At 33.6% G+C, this 24,271-nt stretch overlaps 1 protein-coding gene across 1 annotated transcript in view; it reads right to left on the bottom strand.

Moving 5' to 3' along the window:
• LOC114061644 (follistatin-related protein 5) overlaps window positions 1–23,702 on the bottom strand; it is a gene marked incomplete at its 5' end in the record, with an annotated part of 129,224 nt that extends 105,522 nt beyond the window's left edge. Inside the window, 2 exons of the mRNA XM_027892318.1 lie at window positions 12,325–12,445; window positions 23,499–23,702. Coding sequence (XP_027748119.1) covers window positions 12,325–12,445; window positions 23,499–23,702 — 325 coding nt within the window. The remainder of the gene's footprint in view (window positions 1–12,324; window positions 12,446–23,498) is intronic.
• Between the last annotated feature and the right edge of the window lie 569 nt (window positions 23,703–24,271).

The following is a 24,271-nucleotide window of genomic DNA, read 5'->3' as shown; positions in this document are numbered from 1 at the left end:
CTCGTATAGATCCAAATTTAATACTCCTGTTTATTGCAAATACAGATGATGAACATCAATACTGCATACTTGCAGTTACCTCAGATGAAACATTTAAAATGCGGTGGTTCAATCTATGAAGTATTTCTGGAACTAATCAATAATGAAATGGGAATTTTAAGAGGAGAGTTGGCAGCCTTGGTAATTCATAGTTTTATGCATGAAGTTTTCAGTTTATAAATATAATACTTCGCCAATTTTATTTACTGTGTACCTGCATTTCACTTTTGAATGTCAAAGTTTTTTTCCCAGAATGGTAATAGAATTTCCAAACATTTAGGATCTGTGGACCTGGCCTGAGTTTTATAACACCCAATTTTGTAAAAACTATCTCCTCATCCAGTTCTGTCAGGAGAACGAGGACAGTATTCTAAAATAGTAATTCAGGATTAAATTAGTTAAACTTCAAATGTAGTTAGAAAGCCTAAAGCATAGCAGAAATACCATATTTCCACACAATAAAAAATGTGTCCATGCAACTGTTATTCATGATTTCCCTAAAATCTGCAGACTAGAGTTACAAAGCAGCTCCTCACAGAAATCTTGACATAGAAGTAAGCACAAATGAGAGCAGTTTTAGTATGAAGGAGATTTTGAAAAAAACCTACTAACTGGTTGAAGGGACTATTGACATTTAGAGCGAAAAAGAAACCAAGCAGAACTCTGTTACCTGACTGTACAGAGGCTTATAACTTTTGTTATTCACTAAGTAGTATTTTACTCCTCTTAAGAATAGATGCTTCTGTAAACATCCATAATTTCATGTTGAACACAGTGACATATTCCTAGAACAAAGAGGACTGTGGGTATTCCACTCTCACCTTTGCATCCCCGATATGTTTCCCCAAGATCAAAGCAGGTAATAGGCTATGCATCTAAGAAGATCAGAGCAAAGGTTAAAGGACAACCTAAAGACTGACTGGATTAAGCTATTATTCTTAGCACTTTGGTCTTGTATACTGCAGTCCTACTCACAGTTTTTTCTGAGCTACCTTTTCACTAAAAATGAGCATCAGATCTTGTCACATGCTGGGAAATGATCTCCTTTCACTTCTCCTTTGAAGGAATCTGTTTGCAGGTCTCTTCTGAAGAAAAGTCACCAGTGGAGTTCCACATGGACAGCCACTAGAACTCATATGTTCAATTCATTGTTCAAAATCATTCAGGAGAAGCGGAAAGAAAATAAAGTGATAAAATTTTCAGGGCCAGAATTTATGGATAATCAGGTAGTTTAGGTAGCAAACACAAACTTGGTTTGCTTGAAGGCCTTAGTTATGATACTGATATCAATGTACGACAATAAAACTAATTATTAGGCAAAGACTAGTACTCAAAGAGAAAAACATTACTATGCCACTGTATAAATCCATGTCGCATGAGCAACTTGACTGTTTGCTTTTTGTCCCTCCCCCTGTAAAAAAACTTGCAGTAAAATTTGAAAAAGAACAGAGAAACACAACAAGAATGACCAAAGATTGGGCGCTTTTCCACACAAGCAACTATTAAATGACTGGGGAGTTTCAGAATGGAAAAGAGTTGACTATAAAGACATGTCAGCAACTGAAGGGGAAAAAAAGTGTTTCAGAGACTAGAAATATAGAACTATTGTTCATGGTTTCTTATCCTACAAGTAAATAAATGAACACGAGGTGCACGCTATGAAATAAAAAAGATCACTTGTATCCAGGACTCAGTACGTTGTGAATGTCTCTGAAGCAGAACGCTGTAGACGCTAATTTCACATGGGTAAAAGCAATCAAATCTCTGAGTGAGGCATCCATCAAGACCTATTAAAGAGAAGCAGTCTGCAAGATAAAAATCACTAAAAAAAGAAAGTATATTAGAGGAATCTTATATAGTTTTGCTTCTTTTACAATCTTTCTTAGGCACTCTAAGAACAAAAATACTGGACTAGATGTACATTTGTAGTAACTCAGAGAAGCTGTTAACATGTATATGTTGGTACTCAAAGTAGACATTAACTCAACAAATCATAAGCAAGAACACATTAATCTTTGTTTAGCATCAACTATTGCTTAAATTGAGTGTTCAGCAAGTTTTAAAGCACTATAATTTTTCCCTCCAACAAATATGTCTCTATCATGTCTCAACTGGGAAGAATTACAATCATAATGCAAAAACAAATTTTTATGATATGAAACTTTCTCCAATCATTTATTATGCCAGAGTAGCGACCAGATGAATTGTTTGGATCTTTACCATCTTAGGTAATCAGGTTCCCAATTCTCATATTAAAGAACTTCATAGAGAAGTCTTATGCCATTTTGCTCTCCTCTAGGTTTTCATTGTTTTGCACCTTTTTGTAAACACATTTTGACACAATATTGCACTATGTGTACCTCTGCTTCACAGCCTTTGTATGATACCTTCTTTTTTACTATGGTCAGAATTGCATTTCCATATAAATCACCTGCTAACCTACTTAAGATAAGATTGGACACTCTGTGAGCATGATCTGTTTAGAAAAACAGCTTGAGAATCTATTAACAATTTAATTCTGCATACAACATAGGCACAGGGTTATTTTGTTAGCCTGTTTCCTTATTTCATTAGGTAGAAAATGTTCAGGTTCTTTGCTGGGGACTGGGGAAAAGAGGGGTGTTTTGTTTAGGTGTTTGGTTTTTTTTTCTTTAACTCCAACAACATCTATAATACATTTGGATAATTGCATATATGTTTTTAGGCAGTAGACGGAATCATAGAATCATTCAGGTTGGAAAAGACCTATAAGATCATTGTGTCCAGTTGTTAATCCAGCACTGCCGAGTCCACCACTAAGCCATGTCCCTAAATGCCACATCTACACATCTTAGATAATATTCATCCAACTAAATAAGGGCTCCAGTCACCAGAGGGAGTGGAGTTAGCATTAGAGGAAATTTTATCAAATATATGCAACCCACACATACATAAATATTCCTACTGAATTCAAGTCACATGTAAGCCTCTAATGAATACATAAATAATTATTATATGCAATTATGAGATGTTTATTTCTGAACATTTAGAAAGTCAGGAGTGATGAGAAGGAAGAAGTTTCACAGTTTACAGTATCACAGACCACTAAAATAGCTTTAACTGACTGGAGTACTTGATACTCTATCCCCTCACCCATACTGTTGTCAATATTTAAATGGAGTTGTAGCAGCCCAAATTCTGAGGTGACACACTCAACTCTATACACATCCAAATATTTTTAGCAGTGACAGCATATGAGAAGCTACCTACAAACACTTAAGGGATCTGTGCTATATTAGCCAGGCAAACGCTTAATGGCAAGAGATCAAGACTTATTGAAATAATATTAAAAAACAAACAAACAAAAAAGATCTTTTCATGCATATCTTCAAACATACCAAGTAGTTCTACCACTACAGGATTAAACTGATCCTACTTTCATGACTTTAAATAATAACACATAAATAATATTTTCCCACATTCAATATATGACTTCAGAATACAAAGTTAGATACCAGTTAGAAGTAACAATTTGTCACAATGGAATCTTTTTATTGAAGCACCTTATGAATGCACTAAAACAACTTGCATTATCTAATAAGTGTACTGGCAACTGTTACAGACTAGACTAATAAGATTAAGAGATATGTTAAAGAACAATATTCTGCCTTCAAAAAACCTTCATATATATTTTTCAAGTGTTTTCTTGAAATGCTTTTGAGATTACAGTAAGAATCACAAAACGATTTTCCACTTCAAAAAAAAAAAAAAAAAAGTAGGCCTAAAAGTCCTATTCTAAGAATGTTTTTAAAATTAAGTATTCCCAGTAGCTATTTGACTAATCTATTCATTTTTATAAAACAAAAATGAATTCATAGATAATTGGTGTGTTTCATTAGGGGCTGGTAGTTCAGTAATTATTTTATCTTTCTGAAGTCAGAAATCAGTTTGTAACTACATTGCACTTTTTTAAAACAAAAACGAGGTTGAAAGAGAAATAATGCATTTGTCATATTTGACTAATATTGCAATTATCCTACTCTCTCCAAATTTTGTATCTTTAGATTGTTAGAATCAGCTGAGCATTGGAAACCTACAAGAGAGATGATTTTGATATTAGAAGCACATCTCTCCTCCTTTTAGGACAAACAAGTTCAGGAGATGCAAGTTACTAGGATAGTTTTGCATTTCTGCCTTCCAAAGGGATGCATCATGAAGCCCCTTGCAAAGCACTGCCTTTTTAATTTTTCTCCCTTATCATACTTTATGAGTGAGCTCCAAAAATTTTGCCAACTAGAGGGTAAAAAAAGCTTGGAAATCACAGAATCACTGAATGGTTTGTGTTTGAAGGGATCTTAGAGATCACCTCATTCTAATCCCCATTTGCCATGGGCAGGGACTTCTACCCCTAGACCAGGTTGCTCAAGGCCCCATCAAACCTGTCCTCACACACTTCCAGGGATGGGGCATCCACAACTTCTCTGGGCAACTGTTCAACATGCAGGAATGGTCTTATTTTATTGAATGGATTTTAAATTCGTCCTTTCAGCTACATGGAAAGATAACAACTATCTAGGAAATAACCTGAGACAGAGGTTTGAACATTTCATCCAGGTCTTAAATTCAGATTAAATACATTCAGGTTTTTGTAAGAGAAAAAGGATTTCTCTGTGCTGTCTCCTAAAGAAATCAAATGCTAAATATGACTTATTTTTAAAGGAAAAAAAACTTGCATTGAGACATAATAGAATAAAAATTATGAAAAAAATATTTTAGAAATTATGCTTTTTTATTGTTGGCTAACAGTGTTTATAGACAGCTACTCTTGAAGCTGAAATTGGTGACCAATTTTAGCTATGAAATCCAGATAAAGAGGTAATGACACGGGATACAAATGAAAAAAGTAATGCAATAGCTTTCTTACTAAATAATATTTTATGAGCTTAATAATTTTCATTATAGTTCCAGATGAGTAATTCTGCCTTGAAGTAGAGATACTGAATGTTCTTGCTTGTGGATTAGCTAGCAATTGTCTCCTTTAATGCCCAGTCATGACTCCTTATGTACTGATAGAATTTTCCCTTTCTTCCCTCCACCCCACTGCCATTATGGAGAAAGAGAGCTTTCTTTAAAGTAGTTGGTAAAGGAAACTAATTATAAATTGTTATTCTAAATTTGCCTTGAAATGTTCTTTACAATTTCTACATAAATTGTAAGGATGTTGGGATTGTGGATATTGGCACATCAGTCATGGCTTAATCTCACAGGTATGCTGCTTTGCAGAGATGAAAATATTCTCAGAATTAGCGATTTAAAGAAATAAAATTCACTTATTTAGCATCAAAAAGTATTAATTTATTGGTTCTAATTATCTGACCTTAGGAAAAAGCGGCTTATTTACACTTAAATGTGTAAATGGTTCATTTTCATGATTTTTATCCAGTTTTTAAATTACCCAAGTCAACACAAACATTTATGTCCTAGGAGAGACAATAACAGGGCTACATAAAGTGATGAATATCATACTTCATCAGAGTTTCATGACAAGAATGTAAAATATCTGATCTCGCTGTACTTTGATAAAATATTTCATTTTGTGTATATCCAGATGGAAGGCAAAAATCAGGCAAAATTTTAAAAGAATAGAAACCTTTAGCTGCATGATAGCACTTAATTATTGTCAAATGTTTGGAATGTATGCTGTAAAGAAGGTGTGTTAAAATTAGTTATCTCCTACTTTGATCCAGTTCTCAATGGGCAAACTACATCAACAGTTTAGCATTTCTCAGAGGACTTGTACACTGCAAACAACAAAGAATTAAGTTGTTTGGTTTTGGCATTTGTGTTTTTTTTAAGGACCCATTTTACTCAGAGACTTTTAAATAATAAAAAAAAAATTCCTAAAAAACCCTCAAAACAGCAAAAAACCACCAGCACGAAAACCCCAAACCCACAAAAAAACCCTCACAGTCTTACTGGGGAAGCAGCAGGTAAACACATTCATCATGATTTAAAAATCACTTGGCATCAAAATGATTTGACTCAGTGGCATGTGAGAAATTTCAGGCAAACTACTTCAATCCATGAAACAATATTTAATACCTTAAACATTTCCTTGTTTCTAATGTTCAATTTAATGCTCTGCCCACTCAATAGAAGAGGGTGCATTTTTTTCCAGCTGAGATTCTCTAGATTGAAAATATATGTAGCACAGGTAAGAATTTGAAAGACAGATTGGGTTGAACTAAAAATCATTACCATGAAGTCCAATACCTCCTGCTCAGTATGATGTTAACCGGTGTTTTCAGAGGTTAGTGGTGAAATATAACACCCTCTGGAACACTCTAATACACACAAGTTGTTGCTGAAAAGGAATTAATGGTAGCAGGAGATAGAATAATACCTCTTCCTCCCTCAGAAAATGTTTCCTCTACTATTTGTTAACGTGTTTTACTATTGAGGACTTATCACAGTTATAAAGCTCTGACTCACATCCCACACTAAACACAATATTGAATTAACTGGAAGTATAAATTCAGTAAGTATTTTTTTGAGTTAGGTTTTGTGGACTTGAGGATAACTTGAAGAATCCCTTGGAAAGTCTCATTTATTTCATTGAGTAATTCAGTATAGATTTTTTTAATTTGGATTTTGTTACCAGTGTTTTTCAAGTTCTGGTCTATTCTGCTTCAAAACCAAAAATACATATTGAAAAAAATGGATTTCTGAGCATGCACCTGTAATAACTGCATTTGAAAAATTAAAATAGAAGTAAAGCTATTATAATGAAAGCATTGAAGTTTCAGAATATTTTTTCAGGACTAAGAAAATGTAATAAATAAGCATATGTGATCATAAGGAGCCCTGTATTTATGGGTACTTTTTGCTGCTTGCCTTTCCACATGATTCAAGACACAACAAAGGACTGAGTTTGACAGTCATATTAGGCACTGGCCTCACATTTCCTTCTGAAAGGTGAGCCCAAAGACAAGTTCTGTAATTTCAGACCAAATCAAAAACTTCTGTAATAGCTGCTGTTACAGGAGTTTTATAAATTACTTCATACAACACCTGGGCAATAAGGAGTGCTTGAAATATAAATCTGATATATGTGACCTGAGTGGCATTTCAAAGCTGAAGGTACTTTTAAATATATAAAGCAATAGCATGTACATTAAGAGCATACATGATCCTGAATAACAGTTGCACAACAGATTAGATATTTTTGATAGTGTTGAGTGGTACCTGAAAGCACTAGTAACTCCAGTGAAACTGTAAAGTATCACTAATAGGAGAAGGGACTATATGATCGGGTCATATTCTGTTTTGTCTAGATAATTCTTTCTCACAGTTTGTTGTGCATCTAGGGGTAATTTTTACAGTCAAGGTCTCAGTGTGAGTACCTTCTGTGACCCCTTCTACAAGCCTAAGATAACATCTAAAATACTTCTACATTAACAATAGAAAATTATTCTGAAATACATTGTTTTTTTTTTCTTCTTTTTATGCAGGATATCAGTTGTTACATGGAGCAGTTAATTCGATTACGAACAATAAATTAGGTATTTACATTAATTTTATTCAATCAGATTTTTTCACTAATGTCTAAATTAGTATCATTCTTTCTACTGAAATCAGAAAGGTAAGTACCCACATGTACGTATACATCTGCATCTGCTGAGTGATAAAGCAAAATAATTTATTACTATTTACTTGCTTGTGGTATGCCTTGAGGTATTGCAACCCACCATGAGGGCCACCTGAAATACTTGCTTTGAAATTTTGTCTGAGATGGTACTTTAAAGAAGGAAAACTCAAGATTATTTCTTTTAGAAAAAGCACTAGAAAAAAAGTAAAAAGAGACAACGTTTGCAGCTAACACAAAATTATCTTGATATTAACCAAAGAAGGAAAATTCTTGAAAATAAAGGAAGTACATTGGTTGAAATTTAGCTTATAGAAGATAAAGCTTTCAAGAAATTGTATTCCCCACCCCCTCTTTTTAGATTTTGTTTGGCTCCTTCATCTTACGTCTGCTCTTTCAAAAAAAATTAAATATATTTTTCCCCATCTAAAAAAAACACATTTGCTAATAGAAAACCCTTTTTCTTGAGGCTGGCTGAGGAAAGGAAGGAAAAAAGCAAAACAAAATATTAAGATGGAGCTGGATCACTTTTAGGATATAATTTTACATGATGTGGCTAAAGAAGTGGAGGGCTGAACAAGATGATTCCTTCAGTCCCAAGCTCCCAAAACCTAGCTAAACTTTCTAGTTTATCTTTTTATGTTAAAGAAAACAATTTTTCAGGGTCCTCCCTGCACACACTAGCGACCAAGTTAAACTGTTATGGCATATAGTAGACAAATAACTTACAGATAGATGACATAACATCAAAAATTACCCCTCAAGTATTACTGAAAACAGCCGATACCCGGAAAACCACAGTAGTTTTGCCAGTATGTAAAACCCTACAGAAACCAGTAAGCATCTTGCAATATTCTGTGAACCTGGACTTGGCACAAACCTTCAAGGCAGAGAGCACTCTCTCAGACATTTTCTTTGTTACTACCTCAGCACCTGACCTTCTGAAGGGTGAAGGGGATTTTTATTTCACTGCATATACTTATCTACGTTTGGTTGTCCTGTTTATTGTGAACTCATTTGGACAGATAAAATGAGACTGTCAAAAGTAAATCACAGAAAACCAGCAAGCATGTATATGTATGTATGAATAGATTTATGTGCACGCTAATACCTTAGAAACAGCCAATGATTAATCTTTGCCTTTAGGGTGGCTCCTTTTCTACTACAGGAGAAAAAACAGAATTGCTGGTGTTTGTGAGGAAAATTTCTAATTAAATATACCACTGAAAAAAATCCTACCTGCAAATGCTAATGAAACAGACTCTCATTTCTGTTACAAAAATAAACAAGAAAAACCTCAAACAGCTCCTTTGAATTCTGTGCAAAAGTTTTGAACAGAAGTTTTGAATTTCTTCATCATTGCAAAGCCAAATTTTCTGCAATGCATTCTGAGGGAATAAAAGTCACTAATACTTTTTCCAGCAGTTGGATGACCTTCAATAAGGAGAGATTTACATTTTTCAAATCCAGAACTCCACTACAATTAGGGATAGAGGCAAATCCACTATGAATAGTAGGTATTAGTCTGAAATTAGATTTCAGATATACATGAAAATGGTAGAGATAAAGAAATGAAAAACCCATGAAAAACACACTGTCAAGTTCACTTGATGGAATACTGTTTAAGAGGTCAAAAAATTCTACAAGGAATTTTTTAATGTAAATTAACAGCTATGTCTTCTAAGTGTCTTTAAGCATAAAATAACACCATAATATTTTGGAAGATGATCCCCTGTAATCATTAGTACTTAGTTATAATATTTCTCTCATTATAAATGAAAATAATTTTAAAAATAATTTGAAACAACTTTCCTGTTTTGATTTCTATTTGTTCTACATGTTTGAAAGTGTCTAAGCTGGTGAAAAATAATATTTTCTAGATTGTAAAAAGGGAAAATTTCAAAATTGTAATATATAATCACAATATAATGTAGTAATAATATATGATTACAATATAATAAAATAGAATGCAAAATTCAAATTATTAAGTCCTTAAATAAAATTCTGGAAAAAATCATGTTTCACTTTGTAATAAATATTCCTATGTCACTTTATTGAAGAAAATTAAAAAATTTAATTCTGTGGTAGGTGAATGCTTAATTGAGAAGATACTTGTGTGTGGAATAGTGTGTAGAAGATGTGCCATGAGTGCTTCTTGTGTATATTTCCATGCACAGATCTGGCTCCCTGTCTATATTAATTCTCTCTATCCTTGTAAATCCAGACTTGCCATTACTAGTGACAGCTCACAAGCTTTGCCCTAAGCAAACAACACAGGACTCTGGACAGAGGCTGTCACATTCACTTTACCTTGGGTTAGCTTGGCTTGTGTGGAAAACTTGGTTTCAGCTTTGGGTCAGCTTGTTTAGCCGCAAGAGCAGTAGTCAAATGACACTATGGCTCATTTAATTTGTTTCGGTTTTGCTTAGCTTAGTAAACTTTTACAGCAATATATTGTTTTTGTTAATGCTAGTGAAGTAGGTCAAACCAACTGAATTCAAACTGTCTTGAGACCAAATGCAATGGAACTAGTGTATCTACCTCAAATTTATTTCCAGAGTATTTATTTTATCTTAATTACAGAGTCTAATGTTATGTCACATTCCTTTGGCTTTTTGGGCAACATACAATGAAGTGCACCTGCTTCTGGGGTTTTGTTTTTCAACAGTGTAGTGAATATGTATGCATTTTGTTAACTACATAGGAGAATGAATCTTGGTCTAGATATCATCTTCCAGGATAGCCTTATAGTTTTAAACAGGGTCTTCTCCACTATTGTATTTCAACAAAGAAACCTAAATTATTCCTAATCCTATGTAGTCTAATGTTTTCATTATCATTCATAATAAGGCAATGCTTAACATACATTATGGAAATTATTTTTATTATTCAAAAGTTCATTAAAAATATATAAGAAAAAGCTATTTTTATGTCTGAAGTTTTACAACAATACAAAACAGTCCCTCAGAGACACACTGAAGTCTTATTTGGAAGAAAAATGTTGTGCTTCCATTAATATAAGTTTTCGGTGCTTGTAAAAAGCATGCTAATGCTTTAAACATGTCTTTAACCCTCATGGATTGCTATAAATGTTATATGCTTCCATAGAAATTTCCACATGGTATGCACATAATCAAGATCTAGAAGTAGAGCACCTAATCATATAATCATAGATAATGTGTAGGTGTCTTTCTATAGATGCTATTTAATTCTGTACATTTTTGTAAGCCAAATTTGGAACACAACTCTAAATAAAGGAATTAAGGTATTGTTTTGCTGCTATAGATGAACTAATTTATCTCACTGTCACAATGTCCTAGCATCTCCCACTTTCTCCCCCTGCCATTTCTTGGCTGTGCTCTCACTTCTTTTGCATGAATCATGGTCTGACCCTTCCCTTCATCAGTTCAGGTCATTCAGCAGGACTGGGGGTGGGATACGGAGGGTGAGTATTTTTCTGCTGACTTAGTAAGTGACTCAGAGGAGAGAGTGTGAGTGTCAGGACAATGCAAGGAAGGCAGTCAGATAACCTCGGGAAGCAGGATCAAGTTATTTTTAGGAGCAATAAGATATTTGTTCGGCTAAGCAGTATCACAAAATCAATCACAGTTTCTGAAAGATTTTCAGGGAATTAAAAATTGTCAAAACTAAGAAACTTTCAGGCAATCTGTCTTGTTTATCCATTTCATGTTTATTCTTCTTGTCATGCAGCCATTTTTAGTGTGCATTCATTACTTTTTAGTTTTAAACTCTATAAATGATTTTGGATCTTTTTTTTTCATTTGACATCATCTAAAGTGGCTAAGAGCTCTCATCTGCCCAAAGATAAATTACAAGATGACTAAAACATCAGGCTTTAGTCTCAATGAACATACATTAATGGACTAGTCAATGTATAATTAAGCAATTATTATAGAAAGAATTTAGCACACATTTCATCTTCTATGCTGCCAGGTTGTTGAATTTGGAGCAACAGCTTTTGAAATTGAAGTTAGTTTTCAAGGAAGGTTCAGTCTTAGATTTCAGGTACCTAAGAGTGAAAAATCATAGCTCTGATCTGGATATAGCAGAATATAAGGATATTGTATTTAACATACCATATAAAAGCTCTCAACATCTTTCTTCTTTCTGCTATTCACTACCATGTGAACTCTTACCCCAGTGCTTTTGATCAAGATGTTTTAAGTCCTATACACAATTGTCCTGACATCCTCTTGACATTAACAGAACAAATACCTTGCAAAACTATACCACAAACCTTTTATCTCCTTCCAGCTCCCATGAAGACCTAAGACAGGTAATAGAAGTGGTACATTTGTTTGTAAGGAATGGTCTTATCAGCAGTCATAAATACCGGGTGTGGAGAAGTATTTCGGTTCTATTGATTATGTCTTGACCACACTACTTGCCACTTGTCTGCACCGCAGACTTAGCAATGCAAGTTGGCATCAAGAAAAATTATATACGAATTCTTCATTACCAAAATCCCTCATAAATCTGGAACTTTTGATAGTAGGTATCACTGATTTCTGCTATATTATGACTTATACACTGTACAGCATTTGGATACACAAAGATTCAAAAATTAAAAAACGCTGTTTCACAAAAAAGAAATAAGAAAGAGAAAACTGAAAGAAGAGTAAGCTAGTCTTGGTACTCACGAAAAGCTCTATAGAACTCTTCCAGAGCCAGGTGCTTGTCACTGTTATAATCATCATATTTCAGCAAATCGAACACAGAGCAGTCAGACGGTTCCTTGCCAAGCTCATCCCGTTTTATTACCTGACAAGAAAATTATAACCATGAAATTGCATTTGAGCTCTTAGAGTTCTCTGGTATAATTAATTGTTTCTAATAATCATTTAATAGATCATTTTAAAGTTGCTGTGGGGCAATGAACTGCAACTGTGTAAAGTCAGGGATTTTCAGTTACTTTGTAATTATTTATTACAGTTTTAAAAGTTAATACCTTTAGGACAGACTCTCTGAAATTATACAAAAGTTCTTAGAATATACAGAGGATATATATAGCAGGGATAGACAGAGGCACTATAAAGGCACTAGGAATTTTAAAGCTGATCTTACTTTATATGTGCTGGAATGGTGATTAAGAAACATTCAAATACACTTGAAATAATAATTTCACAAGTTCAAATGGCATAATGTCTTTTTCTTCTCAGTCTAATTCCTAACCACTGAAACCAAGCACAGACACTTTCAAAAATAACTGCTATAAACTCTTCTTATCCTGCTAATTGTATCAACTTCTTACAGGCTTTGGACAAACCTATTATCTCCCCAAAGACCTGTTATATAAGTAGTTGACCTGAAAAGGTTTCTGTTTCTTAATGGGGGCACATAAAATTTGTAAATAGATCATAATTACTAGCTATTAGATTTTTAACTCCAGTGGACTTACCCTAGAGAAATGTTCTTTAATATGTGCAGCATTTTGGTCTAAGTCTATAAATGTAGTAGACATCTACTTAGATTCCATGTGAGGAATTATTAAGATGCTGATAGTAATTCAGAGCTGTCATTTTACATGAGCATATATTAAAAGTATTATCACATAACTCAAAGAACCAAAACTAACTCAATTCTTCTTTGTAAGAGTTTTGCACACAGTTTTGTACTGGGCACAGAAAAAATGGAATATGTCTACAGTTAATTCCTACATAAAATAATTATTCTTCCAATACTTGACCTGTCTCCCAAAATAATTGTTAAACCATTATAGTTGTATTAACATAGGATAACTTCTGGAAAACAGGACATACAGGGACTTTTATGTTTCAGTTGCTCTGCAAAGGAATTAATTCAGTTACTATTCATGTAAATACAAAATAGCTAAAAGAAAAATAGAGAATAAAAGGAACAGTAAAGGAAAGAGAAAAGACCCAAACATTTTGTTCTACCAGAAGTAATCTCCTATATATTATTATAAAAGCATTATAAAAGATAATGACCTTGTTTGTACATTAGAGAGTATGAAAACCATTTACATACACAAGAAAAAACAACATAAAACCATCTTTTGTTATTATTAATTAAAAATACATACTATGCTACCTGAATATTAGTGCTTACTATTTCTCACACTATAAAAGCCTGTTTACTGAGTTCACATTAAACTGAACTAAGAAAAAATAAAATTGTGTAGATCATGCAGCTGGTGCATAAAGGACAAAAACGTAGTCTGGGAAAAATTAGTAACTCTAAGCCCATTATAGTTATACAAGAAGTACTAAATATTCAGTGGTGTGTAACAAAAACTTTACCAGAAATAACTGAGATTTCAAGGTCCTGAAACGTTCTTAAAATCATAGCTGATTCATGGAAAAGGCACATTTAGGATGAGAAGAGTTGTTCCTTTCATTGTCTGAAATCGTTTTAAACACCTGTTTTCACTTGCTTCAGCTGTGCAAATAAGGGTGAAACGTTACACCTAATTTGTAAGAAAACCTTTTTTAAAGTCCCAAAACACCTGCCTCTATAGTATCCCATTTTAAATTGCAAATTAGTGTTCTCAGCTTCTATTCTTTGAACTGAAATCTGTCTTATGATACTTTTCATTTATAATTGGTCAATTTTATTTGAAAAAAGAATAATCATAATTTAAAAAAAATTAGATCAAATTAATGTGTTATTTCTGTTAAAGATATTACAGACATGTACATTTTATCATCCTGGCAATTATTTCATTTTCATCCTTAGTAAACCTATGATTTTGATTACAAATGTAAGATTCAATATATGTCTATGTACCAACATCTTTATGCTGGTGATATACTTTGGGGTTCTTTGGAAAATATATTCACTGTTGATAAATCCTCCAAACATGCCTGTGATGACAGGTTTCAAAAGGTACAGAAGTGATTTGATATTTTGATTAATCTTAATTATCTGTGATTTGTTGCTAAAAGAGCTGTTCCAATCAGAATTCTCTTGTGCAGGACCTAGCTATCTCCCAGCTCTGCAATGGGACCTGTGGATCAAATCAACTCTGAGATCAAAAGCAAAATTAATCTTGGTGGAGCTTTAGGTCAGTTGGTTGGGGTTTCCTTTTGAAGAGGTGGGAGATTAATATCCCATCACATGAGTTATGACTCACAACCAGGTACAACTCAGGGTGCAGGGGTTTGGATTTCAAAAAATTGCCTGTTTCTGTAGCAGCTTGAAGTTAGATCAGATCCACTGTGATATAAAGTTACAACCTGTATGCGACTCTAGCAAAGTAAATATGACTGGTTACCAAGCCATTAGCCAGCAGAGAAGTCGTTTAGCAACTTATGTTGGCATCAAGTTCTATAATCATCAGGATCAAATAGCCTGTTCACAAGAGTCCCTAAGTCAGCTGAGGAGACCTTTTTCATGTTGGCATTACCTTTCAACAGATCTTCAAGTATCAGTGAAATTCCATGAAATAGGATATATAATGATACAAGGTCAAGAAAAAATATTAGTATTGGTTCAAAAAATAAAAAATGGAATTCACAAATTAAGACTGCAAATATTTTTTGTGTTTCTAAATGCTGTCACAGCATGATATTTTAATACCATTTTCTAGGAAATACAGCTTGTCAGACAACCTCAATTTCATTTTTTTTTACCTATGTAAGAGATTTAATTTACAAAGGCAGATTGCTAAACATAATGTTTTCTTATAGGTATTTTTAATTTCACACACTATATAATCACAAGATAAAAATACTATGCAGTATCAATAAGGCATATACTACATGAATAATATTATCAGTAATTGCAAAACCTGAAAAAATAGATGTCTGTAAGGAGTCATCAATAGCTAAAACAATCCAGTGGGATTTTTTTAAATGTGAGGTCTCATCCCAACCTAAAAAAATAAAATTGGTAGATGGTTTGTACTGTTGAGGTCAATAATAATGAGGAGAAGGACAAGGCAGCATATGGAATTAAACGGATCACATGGTTGAATGTTTTCAGAAAAAGTACCTGTGTTTTTGTACAATGTAATATAAGGTCATTCATCTAAAACTAGGAACCTCGTAAAAACCTAATGTAAGAATCTCATACTTTAATGAGGATTAATGGGCTCTGGGAAGCATTTTCTCTGAAAAAAAAAGTGGCAAGATTTGCTGGGGATAAAGAAGCCTTATAAATTCCAGGATCATTCTGTAGCTTAACCAAGTAGTATGGTTTTTTGAAGTGTAACAAGGTAACTAGGACTAGACAGGCAATGGTGGGACTGAATTTGAAACACAGCATTCAATTTTGACTTGAACAGATTAAAATTTAATGTTGAGAAACTAGAAGGGAATTTACCAAGTTAGAAAGGATCCATAAAAGCAAACCAAAGTCTGCTGAGACACTTTACATTAAGTGAACCAAGAAAAATCAATCTTTATAGGTTTAAGGGAGGGGGAAAGGTCTGTTAGGTTGTTTGTTTGTTCTTAGTTTATTTTTTAAAGGGAAACTTAGACTTGACCATATCACATTGCATAGGTAATTTCTCAGGGGAAGAAATAAATATTTCAGTTTTGAAAATCATTAATAGGATAGGAAAAAAATGGATAACCCCTATAAAACTGGAAAATAAAAGCCATAGGAACAGTTAACCTTGAATACTATGTCTTTTACATTCTCCTTGATGTTTTCAAATCAAGGTAGTACACCTCCTTATAGACCTTTTCTGGAAGACATTCTTTTTTAATTAAAATAATAGGATAAATAGAATAAAATCTAATGTCTATGATACACTATCATCTAATCAAACTTTTGTACCATAGATGATCCAAAAATGTGCCTTAAATTTTAAATTTTATTACTCTATTAATCTCTGGAGTAGAGAACAGTAGAATTTAAGGAAATTGTTTCTTAGGACAATTCTTTAAACACAACTTGTCTACTCCTTCGCTAAACTAAAGAGACAACAATTAATTGGGGAGGGAGAATAGAAACTGTCAAAATTTTTAGTAAACCATAGGCTAGAAATAAAATATGTATTATAAAAATTAAAATCTGATATAGATTATCCGCACAATTTTATGATTGTGCCATACAAGTCAAATATGGATTATTTGTTTTCAAACTTCTGAGCTGAAAATTCATACCAGAGAACGTTTTCAAATATTTATGCTCACAGTTTTTACTTTGCATTTCCATAAAGACAGTGAAGTATTTACTTTCCATATCATCAACTGGTAAAAGGCAAAATATACAGCCAAGAGTACTGCTCTGTTCATTGCACATCGTGAAACGCCATAAATACTGAGAACTTAGAAACTTATCTAAATTTTCAAATTAAATATGGTTTTTAAAAAATGTGCAGCTTATTCTTGAGAATTGAATACTCTTTGAAACATGAAGGAAGGATTTGCATTCTTTAGAAAATACTGCACTTCTTAAAGGTATAGCACACAATTATCCCTTTCCCATGAAAAAGCGTACTGTTAGCTAAACTCAAAACCTCTCAGAAATTTAGCCAGTACAACTCCAAATTTTAGGAGAATGGGAAAAGAAATCTGATTAAAAATAACAAACTGCACATCAGAACATATTTAATATTTTATTATTTATTTATTTATTTATTTATTATTAAAGTTTTATTCACTTCACTTTGATTTCTGGCAGTCACAATGAAAAATCTGCAACTGATTTTTGCAAATAGATCATAGATAACGTAACGTTTCCTTTATTAGTGCATCTTACCTGGAATGTTATCAATCAGTAGGTTTTTTGCCTTCCTGTGATTGATGGTCTTTACGTACCTCTCCAAAGAAATTGCTACAGTAATACAACTACAAACAAAACCTTCTTTTAAATCTAATATGGCCACTCAGTTAACATGTGTTCATCTTTCCTAAAGGTATCTCATCACAACAGTATCTCTCAGTGCTTGATAAAACACCAAATACATCAAACACCAAACACCGTGAGAACAATGCTCCCGATTAATTCTGAACTGTACAAGGGATTCAATTACTTGTTCCACCATCTTCCACAGCAGTATAAACTTGTATAAACTGAAAGAATGGACCAGTTATGAAAGCAAGTTGATAATAAAGGTTGGCAAATTGTTTCTTGCTTTAACTTCCCTTAATCTAAGTTAAATCAGTATTCTTATAATTTACCAGCAGATTCTGTAGGGCAGCAACACCATCTGGTATTTGATGCCTATAGTAGATAGTTTCCTTTGGGAAATTGATGCAGAGTGAGTAAAGATACAGGACTTGTGCATCATAGAATGGTCATGACATAGAGATCCTCATGGAAATGGATATCTGAGCTGCTAAGACCACACAAAAAGGCACATAAAGGCACAGACTAAATTTCATTTAAAAGTGTTATCTCAATACTATCCTATGCTAATCAAGTTACACAGCTCAGGTATTAGATTTCTCCCTGCAATCTACTTTACAGAGAGGCACATTTCCCTGTCTTTCCAATTCCTCACTTAGCAGGGGGAAGACCTAATCTGGCTCAGAAGACGTAAGGTGTCTGCAAATATAATGCTGATGTTATAGATGCCTAGCTCACAGTATAAGACCAGAATAGATATTAGGACCACATAGATGACATGGGTAAAATTCCACACCTCCAAACTAAACTGCCAGCACTCTGAGCCTGTGGCTTTGGACCTAAACAAGAGAAAACAATGAGTGCAAACAAAATCCTGCACTGTGTCCACTTTCAGTTAGCACCAGCCCTTGAACCTATGCAGGAAATGAAGCTTGGTCCTGCTTCCTTGATGGCCTGTTACTTTCCGAGGATGAAATTTAGGAATCATTGAGCCAGAGAAAACTAACTGAAGGAGCAGAATCGCTTTGCCTAACCTTGCAGTCATTGGCTGGAGAAAGGAATATCCTAGGTAACCCCAGGTTCAGAAACTGGGGGCTTCTATCTTTAAGTCACTAGGTGCACCCAAAAAATCTGGTGTCTTAAGGTTCTCTCATTTAGAAAACATTTATTCTCACATTTTAGGCATGGACTTTGTCCCTAGAGAGAAAATTAGAAACTCACAGCTGCAAAATCACCTAAGAGATTATGCAATGCTTACATAGCTCCGAGGTTGCTAAATGCTCCATTTAGACTGATGAGAAGACTTCAGGCTCTCTACCCAGCTATGTGAAATATTTGTATATTTTAAATATATATGCAAAGCTATTAATCTATTAGCTAAATATAGGATAGAACAAACGTAATTTTAAAATCTCTTAGTAGCTTTTTTTTTTCTTCCTTATATACTTTCCAGTAGCTAAATAGCTAATTTCTAGTCCAGCGGTGTAACTCAACTATCCATTATGCAAGAACATAATGGGAAGTGCTTCTCCTTGATAACACCAAAGGCAGCAAACAGAGACCAAGCTTTAAGAGTTTAGTATGATGATCACAGTGCTTGTAAACTTTAGCTCACTACTGATCCCTAAAAGAGTCTCTCTTAATTTTCCCCAATCTTAAGGTTTCCTGTGGGATTCTTGGTTTTGTTTTGAATCTAGAATTGAATATAGCTCATATTCAGTTTCTGTTAGATCAGTGATAGCACAACGTAGGGAACATAGTTTAGGAATCTTAACCTTTGAAGTATAAAATGGAGTCACAATTCAGGTCAAGTTGTTGCATATAAAAGGACACATCTGTTCTCAATTCACAAGCAAGAGGTTGTTAGCAAATAGGGTAACTGACAGTGCCTGAAGCGAATCTGAGAAAAAAAGAAATTGAAGAATAAATAACAGGAAGAAACTAATTAAAATGTGACCTTACCTATACATTTGGCTGCAATTAATGTTGTGTTAAACAAACCAATTAAATATATAATTCCTTCAGACTACATTTTTTAAGTTACTGTACAGTAACTAAGTAATTTATAGATACAGCTCTACTCTTCTGCAGAGTGTACTTCTCAGGTATGAGATTTACAGGAATTTTGCACATATCTACACGCAGTCTTAAAGGCAATAATACTTAATTTCTCACTTAAAAATTGTTTCTTTTTTAGTACATTTTTTATTAGAACTTTTGAATTAATGGTTTATGTAAAGATGATTTACATCCATACATACATCCCAATCCTGTGTAATTACCTACAAACACACATGGCTCCATAACACTGCTCAAAGGTTCATTACATTTTATGAGAAGCCTGAATTTTTGATGTCACCTGCAACAGAAGCATATTGAACTGGTATGTGAAAACGGCATACTTAATCTTACAGTAGTTCCTGTAACTTGCTCCTATCTTTCCTTGAAACAATGACAAACTTAGCAAATCTCCTGAAAGTGAGGGGTTCTTTTCCCTGTTTCTTAATTGGTTCTATTTGGTCTCACTCACTGGAATTAAATGACACTGAGAAAATTCAAATAAAATGCAGAAGTGAGGATGAGTTTTTATGAAAATGTAATGTATTTTCATTTAGCCTATGTTAACCTGGTAAATAAAAGAAATATATCCAGATATTTAAAATTACTGATAGAAGTTCATAAATAAGGATGTTAAATTATTTCTTTGAATCTAAAAATCAGATCATCAAAAAGAAGGAAAGGAAGAAGAAAATTTATTATTATTGCATATTCAGCTTGCTCTCAGGCTTGTGACTTTCCTTTTCTATAAAATTTTGCTTTCTCAGTTCAGTAGTGTAAGACATAAATAGAAGAAAAGCTGCTCTAAGTCTAATCAAGTATAGATTATTTCCCTTCACACACAGAAGAAACTTGAATTTCACTGCTGAGCAAGATGAAGCACTCTCAGAGCTTATGCATCTTTCCCTGAAGGGAACCAGAAAAGGCTTACTGTTTATAAAAAGGCAATTCCACCATACAGGAATAACGACATCCATCACTGAAAAAATACATTTTATTCCCATGCCTTCTCATAACACTTCTGTTGTTTTTTCTCTTCTATACAACAAAAACAATATAGAGTAATCAAGTCTACAGTGATAGAAATACTGGTATTTCACTTACAACTTTTTAATAAATTCCTGTTTGGTTTTGCATAAGATAAAATAGATAAACAAATGAGTCTGTTAACAACTGAATATTCATAGCTAACAGGAAGATTCAATTATGTTCTATTATTTTGGATTCATTTGGATTATTTAAAAGTGCTTTAAAAGCAAAATAAACACTTCAAGGAACCACCTCATTATACTAGAAAACTGACAGATAAGTTGACCAGAGGTGATGAAGATGATGAAAATCCTGCCTATTTCACAGCTTGCGCTTTTGAAAGGCTATATTCTCTTTCTGATTAGTATCTACTGCTCAAAACAGTGGTCTAAAAGGTTAACTTCATCAGTAAGTCCTTTTAAAATCAAGCCACATCTCACTTGCCAGCATGGGGTTTGGAAACTAAAACATTAAAAGAGTTAGGCTCAGCAATGAAAGCAGTCAAGGCAGAGAAGCATTTATATGAGAAAACCCCTCTTAATTCAGCCTGAGTGGAGCTACATAATCCCACCATTTTTTTATTACATTTACACTGTGTAACAGAGTTAAAATTACTTATAACTGCAATTCTATATTAGTCCACAAAGACATGAAAAATATTATATCCAGGTGCTAGAATTGTTCAAATAGAAGAAAAAAAAGTCTGCCAATTTTTAATTTACTGCTATAATACTTGGAGTAAAAACAAACGAAAACCACACAAAACCCAAACAAACAAAAAACTTTCTCACTACTTGAAATAGCTTTTTTAATAAAAACAATACTCTTGCTTTTTCACAGAGGAATATTCATTTCTCTTGCATCAAGATGCAAATTGAAGAACCTGATGACTTCAGATCCAAAATACATCAATAAAAATTGGAGTCTTGCTGTCACCATTTCCAATCTCCAACTGATTAATTTCAATTTTCCATTAGGTAGGATGACTATATGGACACCTATGAGATAATAAATGCAATCCAAGAGCCTGAGTTCACAACAAGATTGATGAGATGTAAAATTTAAGATACACTAAAAACTGAGTCCACTATTTATGTGAACATAAATTAACTCCAGGAGTTCTTGTTTTCTACAACAAATATGTTGCTTTTCATATCCTCTTAATATGATTAGCTCTAAAATATAGACAGGCACTATCATTTATGACAACTCTGTAGATTTTAAAATTTTGACTGTATTGTAAGCACAACTGAGAGAAAGTCTTTTAATCCCAAGAATGTTTTCAGGAGTACAGTAATGTCTGCCTGTGGATGGTTGACCCACCAAAGCCTCTCTGTCACTCCCCTCCTCAGCTGTACAGGGAAGAAAAAATATAATGAAAGTCAGGCAGAAATCACTCAGCAATTACCACCATCAGCTAAGCAGGAACAAATAATTGAATTCATTACCAAGAGCAGAGTAGAATAAATGAGAAATGAACCCAAATATTAAAACGCTTTTCTCTCATCCCTCCCTTCTTCCTTGGCTCAACTTTACTCATGATATTCTCTACCTTCTCCTTCCCCTGCAGTGCAAGGAGATGGGGAATGGGAGCTGCAGTCATTTCATCACACGTTGTCTTTGACACTCTTTCCTCCTCAGAGGGAGGACTTCTCACACTCTATCCCTCCCACAGGAGACAGTCCGCCACGAACTGCTCCAACACGAGTCCTTTCCATGGGATGTAGTTCTTCATGAACTGCTACAGCGTGTAGCAATTCACGCAGGGAACACAATGCTCCAGTGTGGGTCCCTCATGGGGTTAATTATTGTGTCTCTTGTCAAAACATAAAATAACAAACTAAGTGGCATTAACAACTATTTTCTTTTACATTAATCTTTCAATCAAATAATTTCATGTTTCTGCAGTGAATTACAGTAATACCACATAGCACCATGTTTGGGTTTTAAGGCCATTTGACCTGTTTCCATACGTGTGAAAAAGCACTACTTTACAGTTCCTATTATAAATTCATATATAGGCACCAATTTCCCTTTAAAGCTGAGGTTCTGAAAGAGTCTAAAAAGCAGTAGGAAAATCAAATCTTATAAAAGTACAGAAAAATAATATTTTCTAATTAGTTTTTTTGAAACAGGTTAATTTATTGGTAGTTGACAGGATACCTATATTTGCAACCAGCCTCTGGTCCTGGAAATTGCCACTAAAATTTTAAAAGTTATCTGCATGGAAATGAATAACTCCAGCCTTACACCTTAGGTATTATATATTCACTTGTAAATATTTTTTAACACTGTCACTCCACATAAAACACAGCACAATGATCAACAGTCACATCTGAAAAAACTTGCATTTCTTAAATTTTTAATTGGCTGCCTAGTATTAATATAGTTTAGCCATTATTATGTTCCTCAAACACAGACCTCTAGTAAATCAAAGTACAATTGCCCTAACAACACTCTTTAACAGAATTATCCCTTTTAGGTTGATGAAAGCTAGTGCTGTTATGCCTACTAGAGCAACAATTGTTGGTTTAGATCTGTATTAGTTAAAGTTTACTGTTTAGAGACTACCATGAACTTTGCAAGACTACTTCTGTACCTCTCTAGCCCTTAGATGAAGCAACAATATTTTAGTATTAAAGAAGTGATTTACCACATCATTTTAATTGTTTTCAACTTCTACAACACAGGTATACTCTTGCACTTTATGGTATCATGCTGCAGATAATAAAACAGCTCATGGTCACAACAGCCTAGAGTGTTCTAACCCACTCCACTATATTCCAAAGCATTATATTAAAATTTCCAAGTAATCACTGCAGAATTTCTGAGTAATTCTCAAATTAAGTTTTCCACTTCAGAGACTGATAAATATTTTCTAAAGTAAAGCATCCTTAGACATAATATTCCATATGACAAAGACAACTGAATAGCTACTATGCCAATGGAAACAAAATCTGAATCTTACCTGAGATAACTCATTAGTGTCCACAAGTCCATTCTTGTCTGAATCAAAATAATTGAACATTTGATCTACAAGGAGTTTCTTTAAAGCCATTTTCTCATCAATGGTTTTATCTTTTGATTGGGCAATGTATCTCTGATTTTGTAGATCCAGCAACATCTTTTTCACTTCAATGTATTCAGTAGGCTTACATTTATCCCCTGAAAAGAAAATACACAAAAACAAGATTATTTTGAATTTGATTTTCTATTAAAAGTTTAAAGATAAATAAAAAATTTGAAAAAGCAAAGGCTGTTAACTTCTTGTAACAATACCAGCAGGGTTGCTTTAAGAGATAAGGAATTAAGTCTGTAGTTGTCTGATCCATACCATTTCCTTGTCTGGTCTTCAGATTAAGGTAAAAAAAATTTATTGCAGCTTTAGATACTTTCTTAGACAAAATTTTCTGTGTATAGAAACTAAGGAAACTTTTATCAGTTTCAAAGCCTGTACTTTTTTCATTTAGACCTTTCTGGAAAGGTGCATCTGAAGTGTTACCATTGATAAAGCATTTTGTATAACAGTGGAAATGTAATATATACAGGAAAACATGCAAATATGATAGAAAATGAAAGTATATATTTCATTATAATATCTGACTTCAGAAAGCAGAAGTTATGCTTGAATGCTTATAAGCTAGCTCTACCTTTTCATTTACTGGACATACCAAACTTATTTGAACAAGAAAAGTGGTATTGCCAGAGAAAGAGAAAGGATATCTTTGACAAGATCTGGTT

This window comes from Empidonax traillii, unplaced genomic scaffold (genome assembly GCF_003031625.1).
Source record: "Empidonax traillii isolate 1590-97213 ecotype Southwest subspecies unplaced genomic scaffold, ASM303162v1 scaffold346:size580472, whole genome shotgun sequence".
Taxonomy (NCBI): Eukaryota; Metazoa; Chordata; class Aves; order Passeriformes; family Tyrannidae; genus Empidonax; species Empidonax traillii.
The sequence above is the reverse complement of the archived record's forward strand: the minus strand, read 5'-3'. Positions and strand labels throughout refer to the sequence as shown.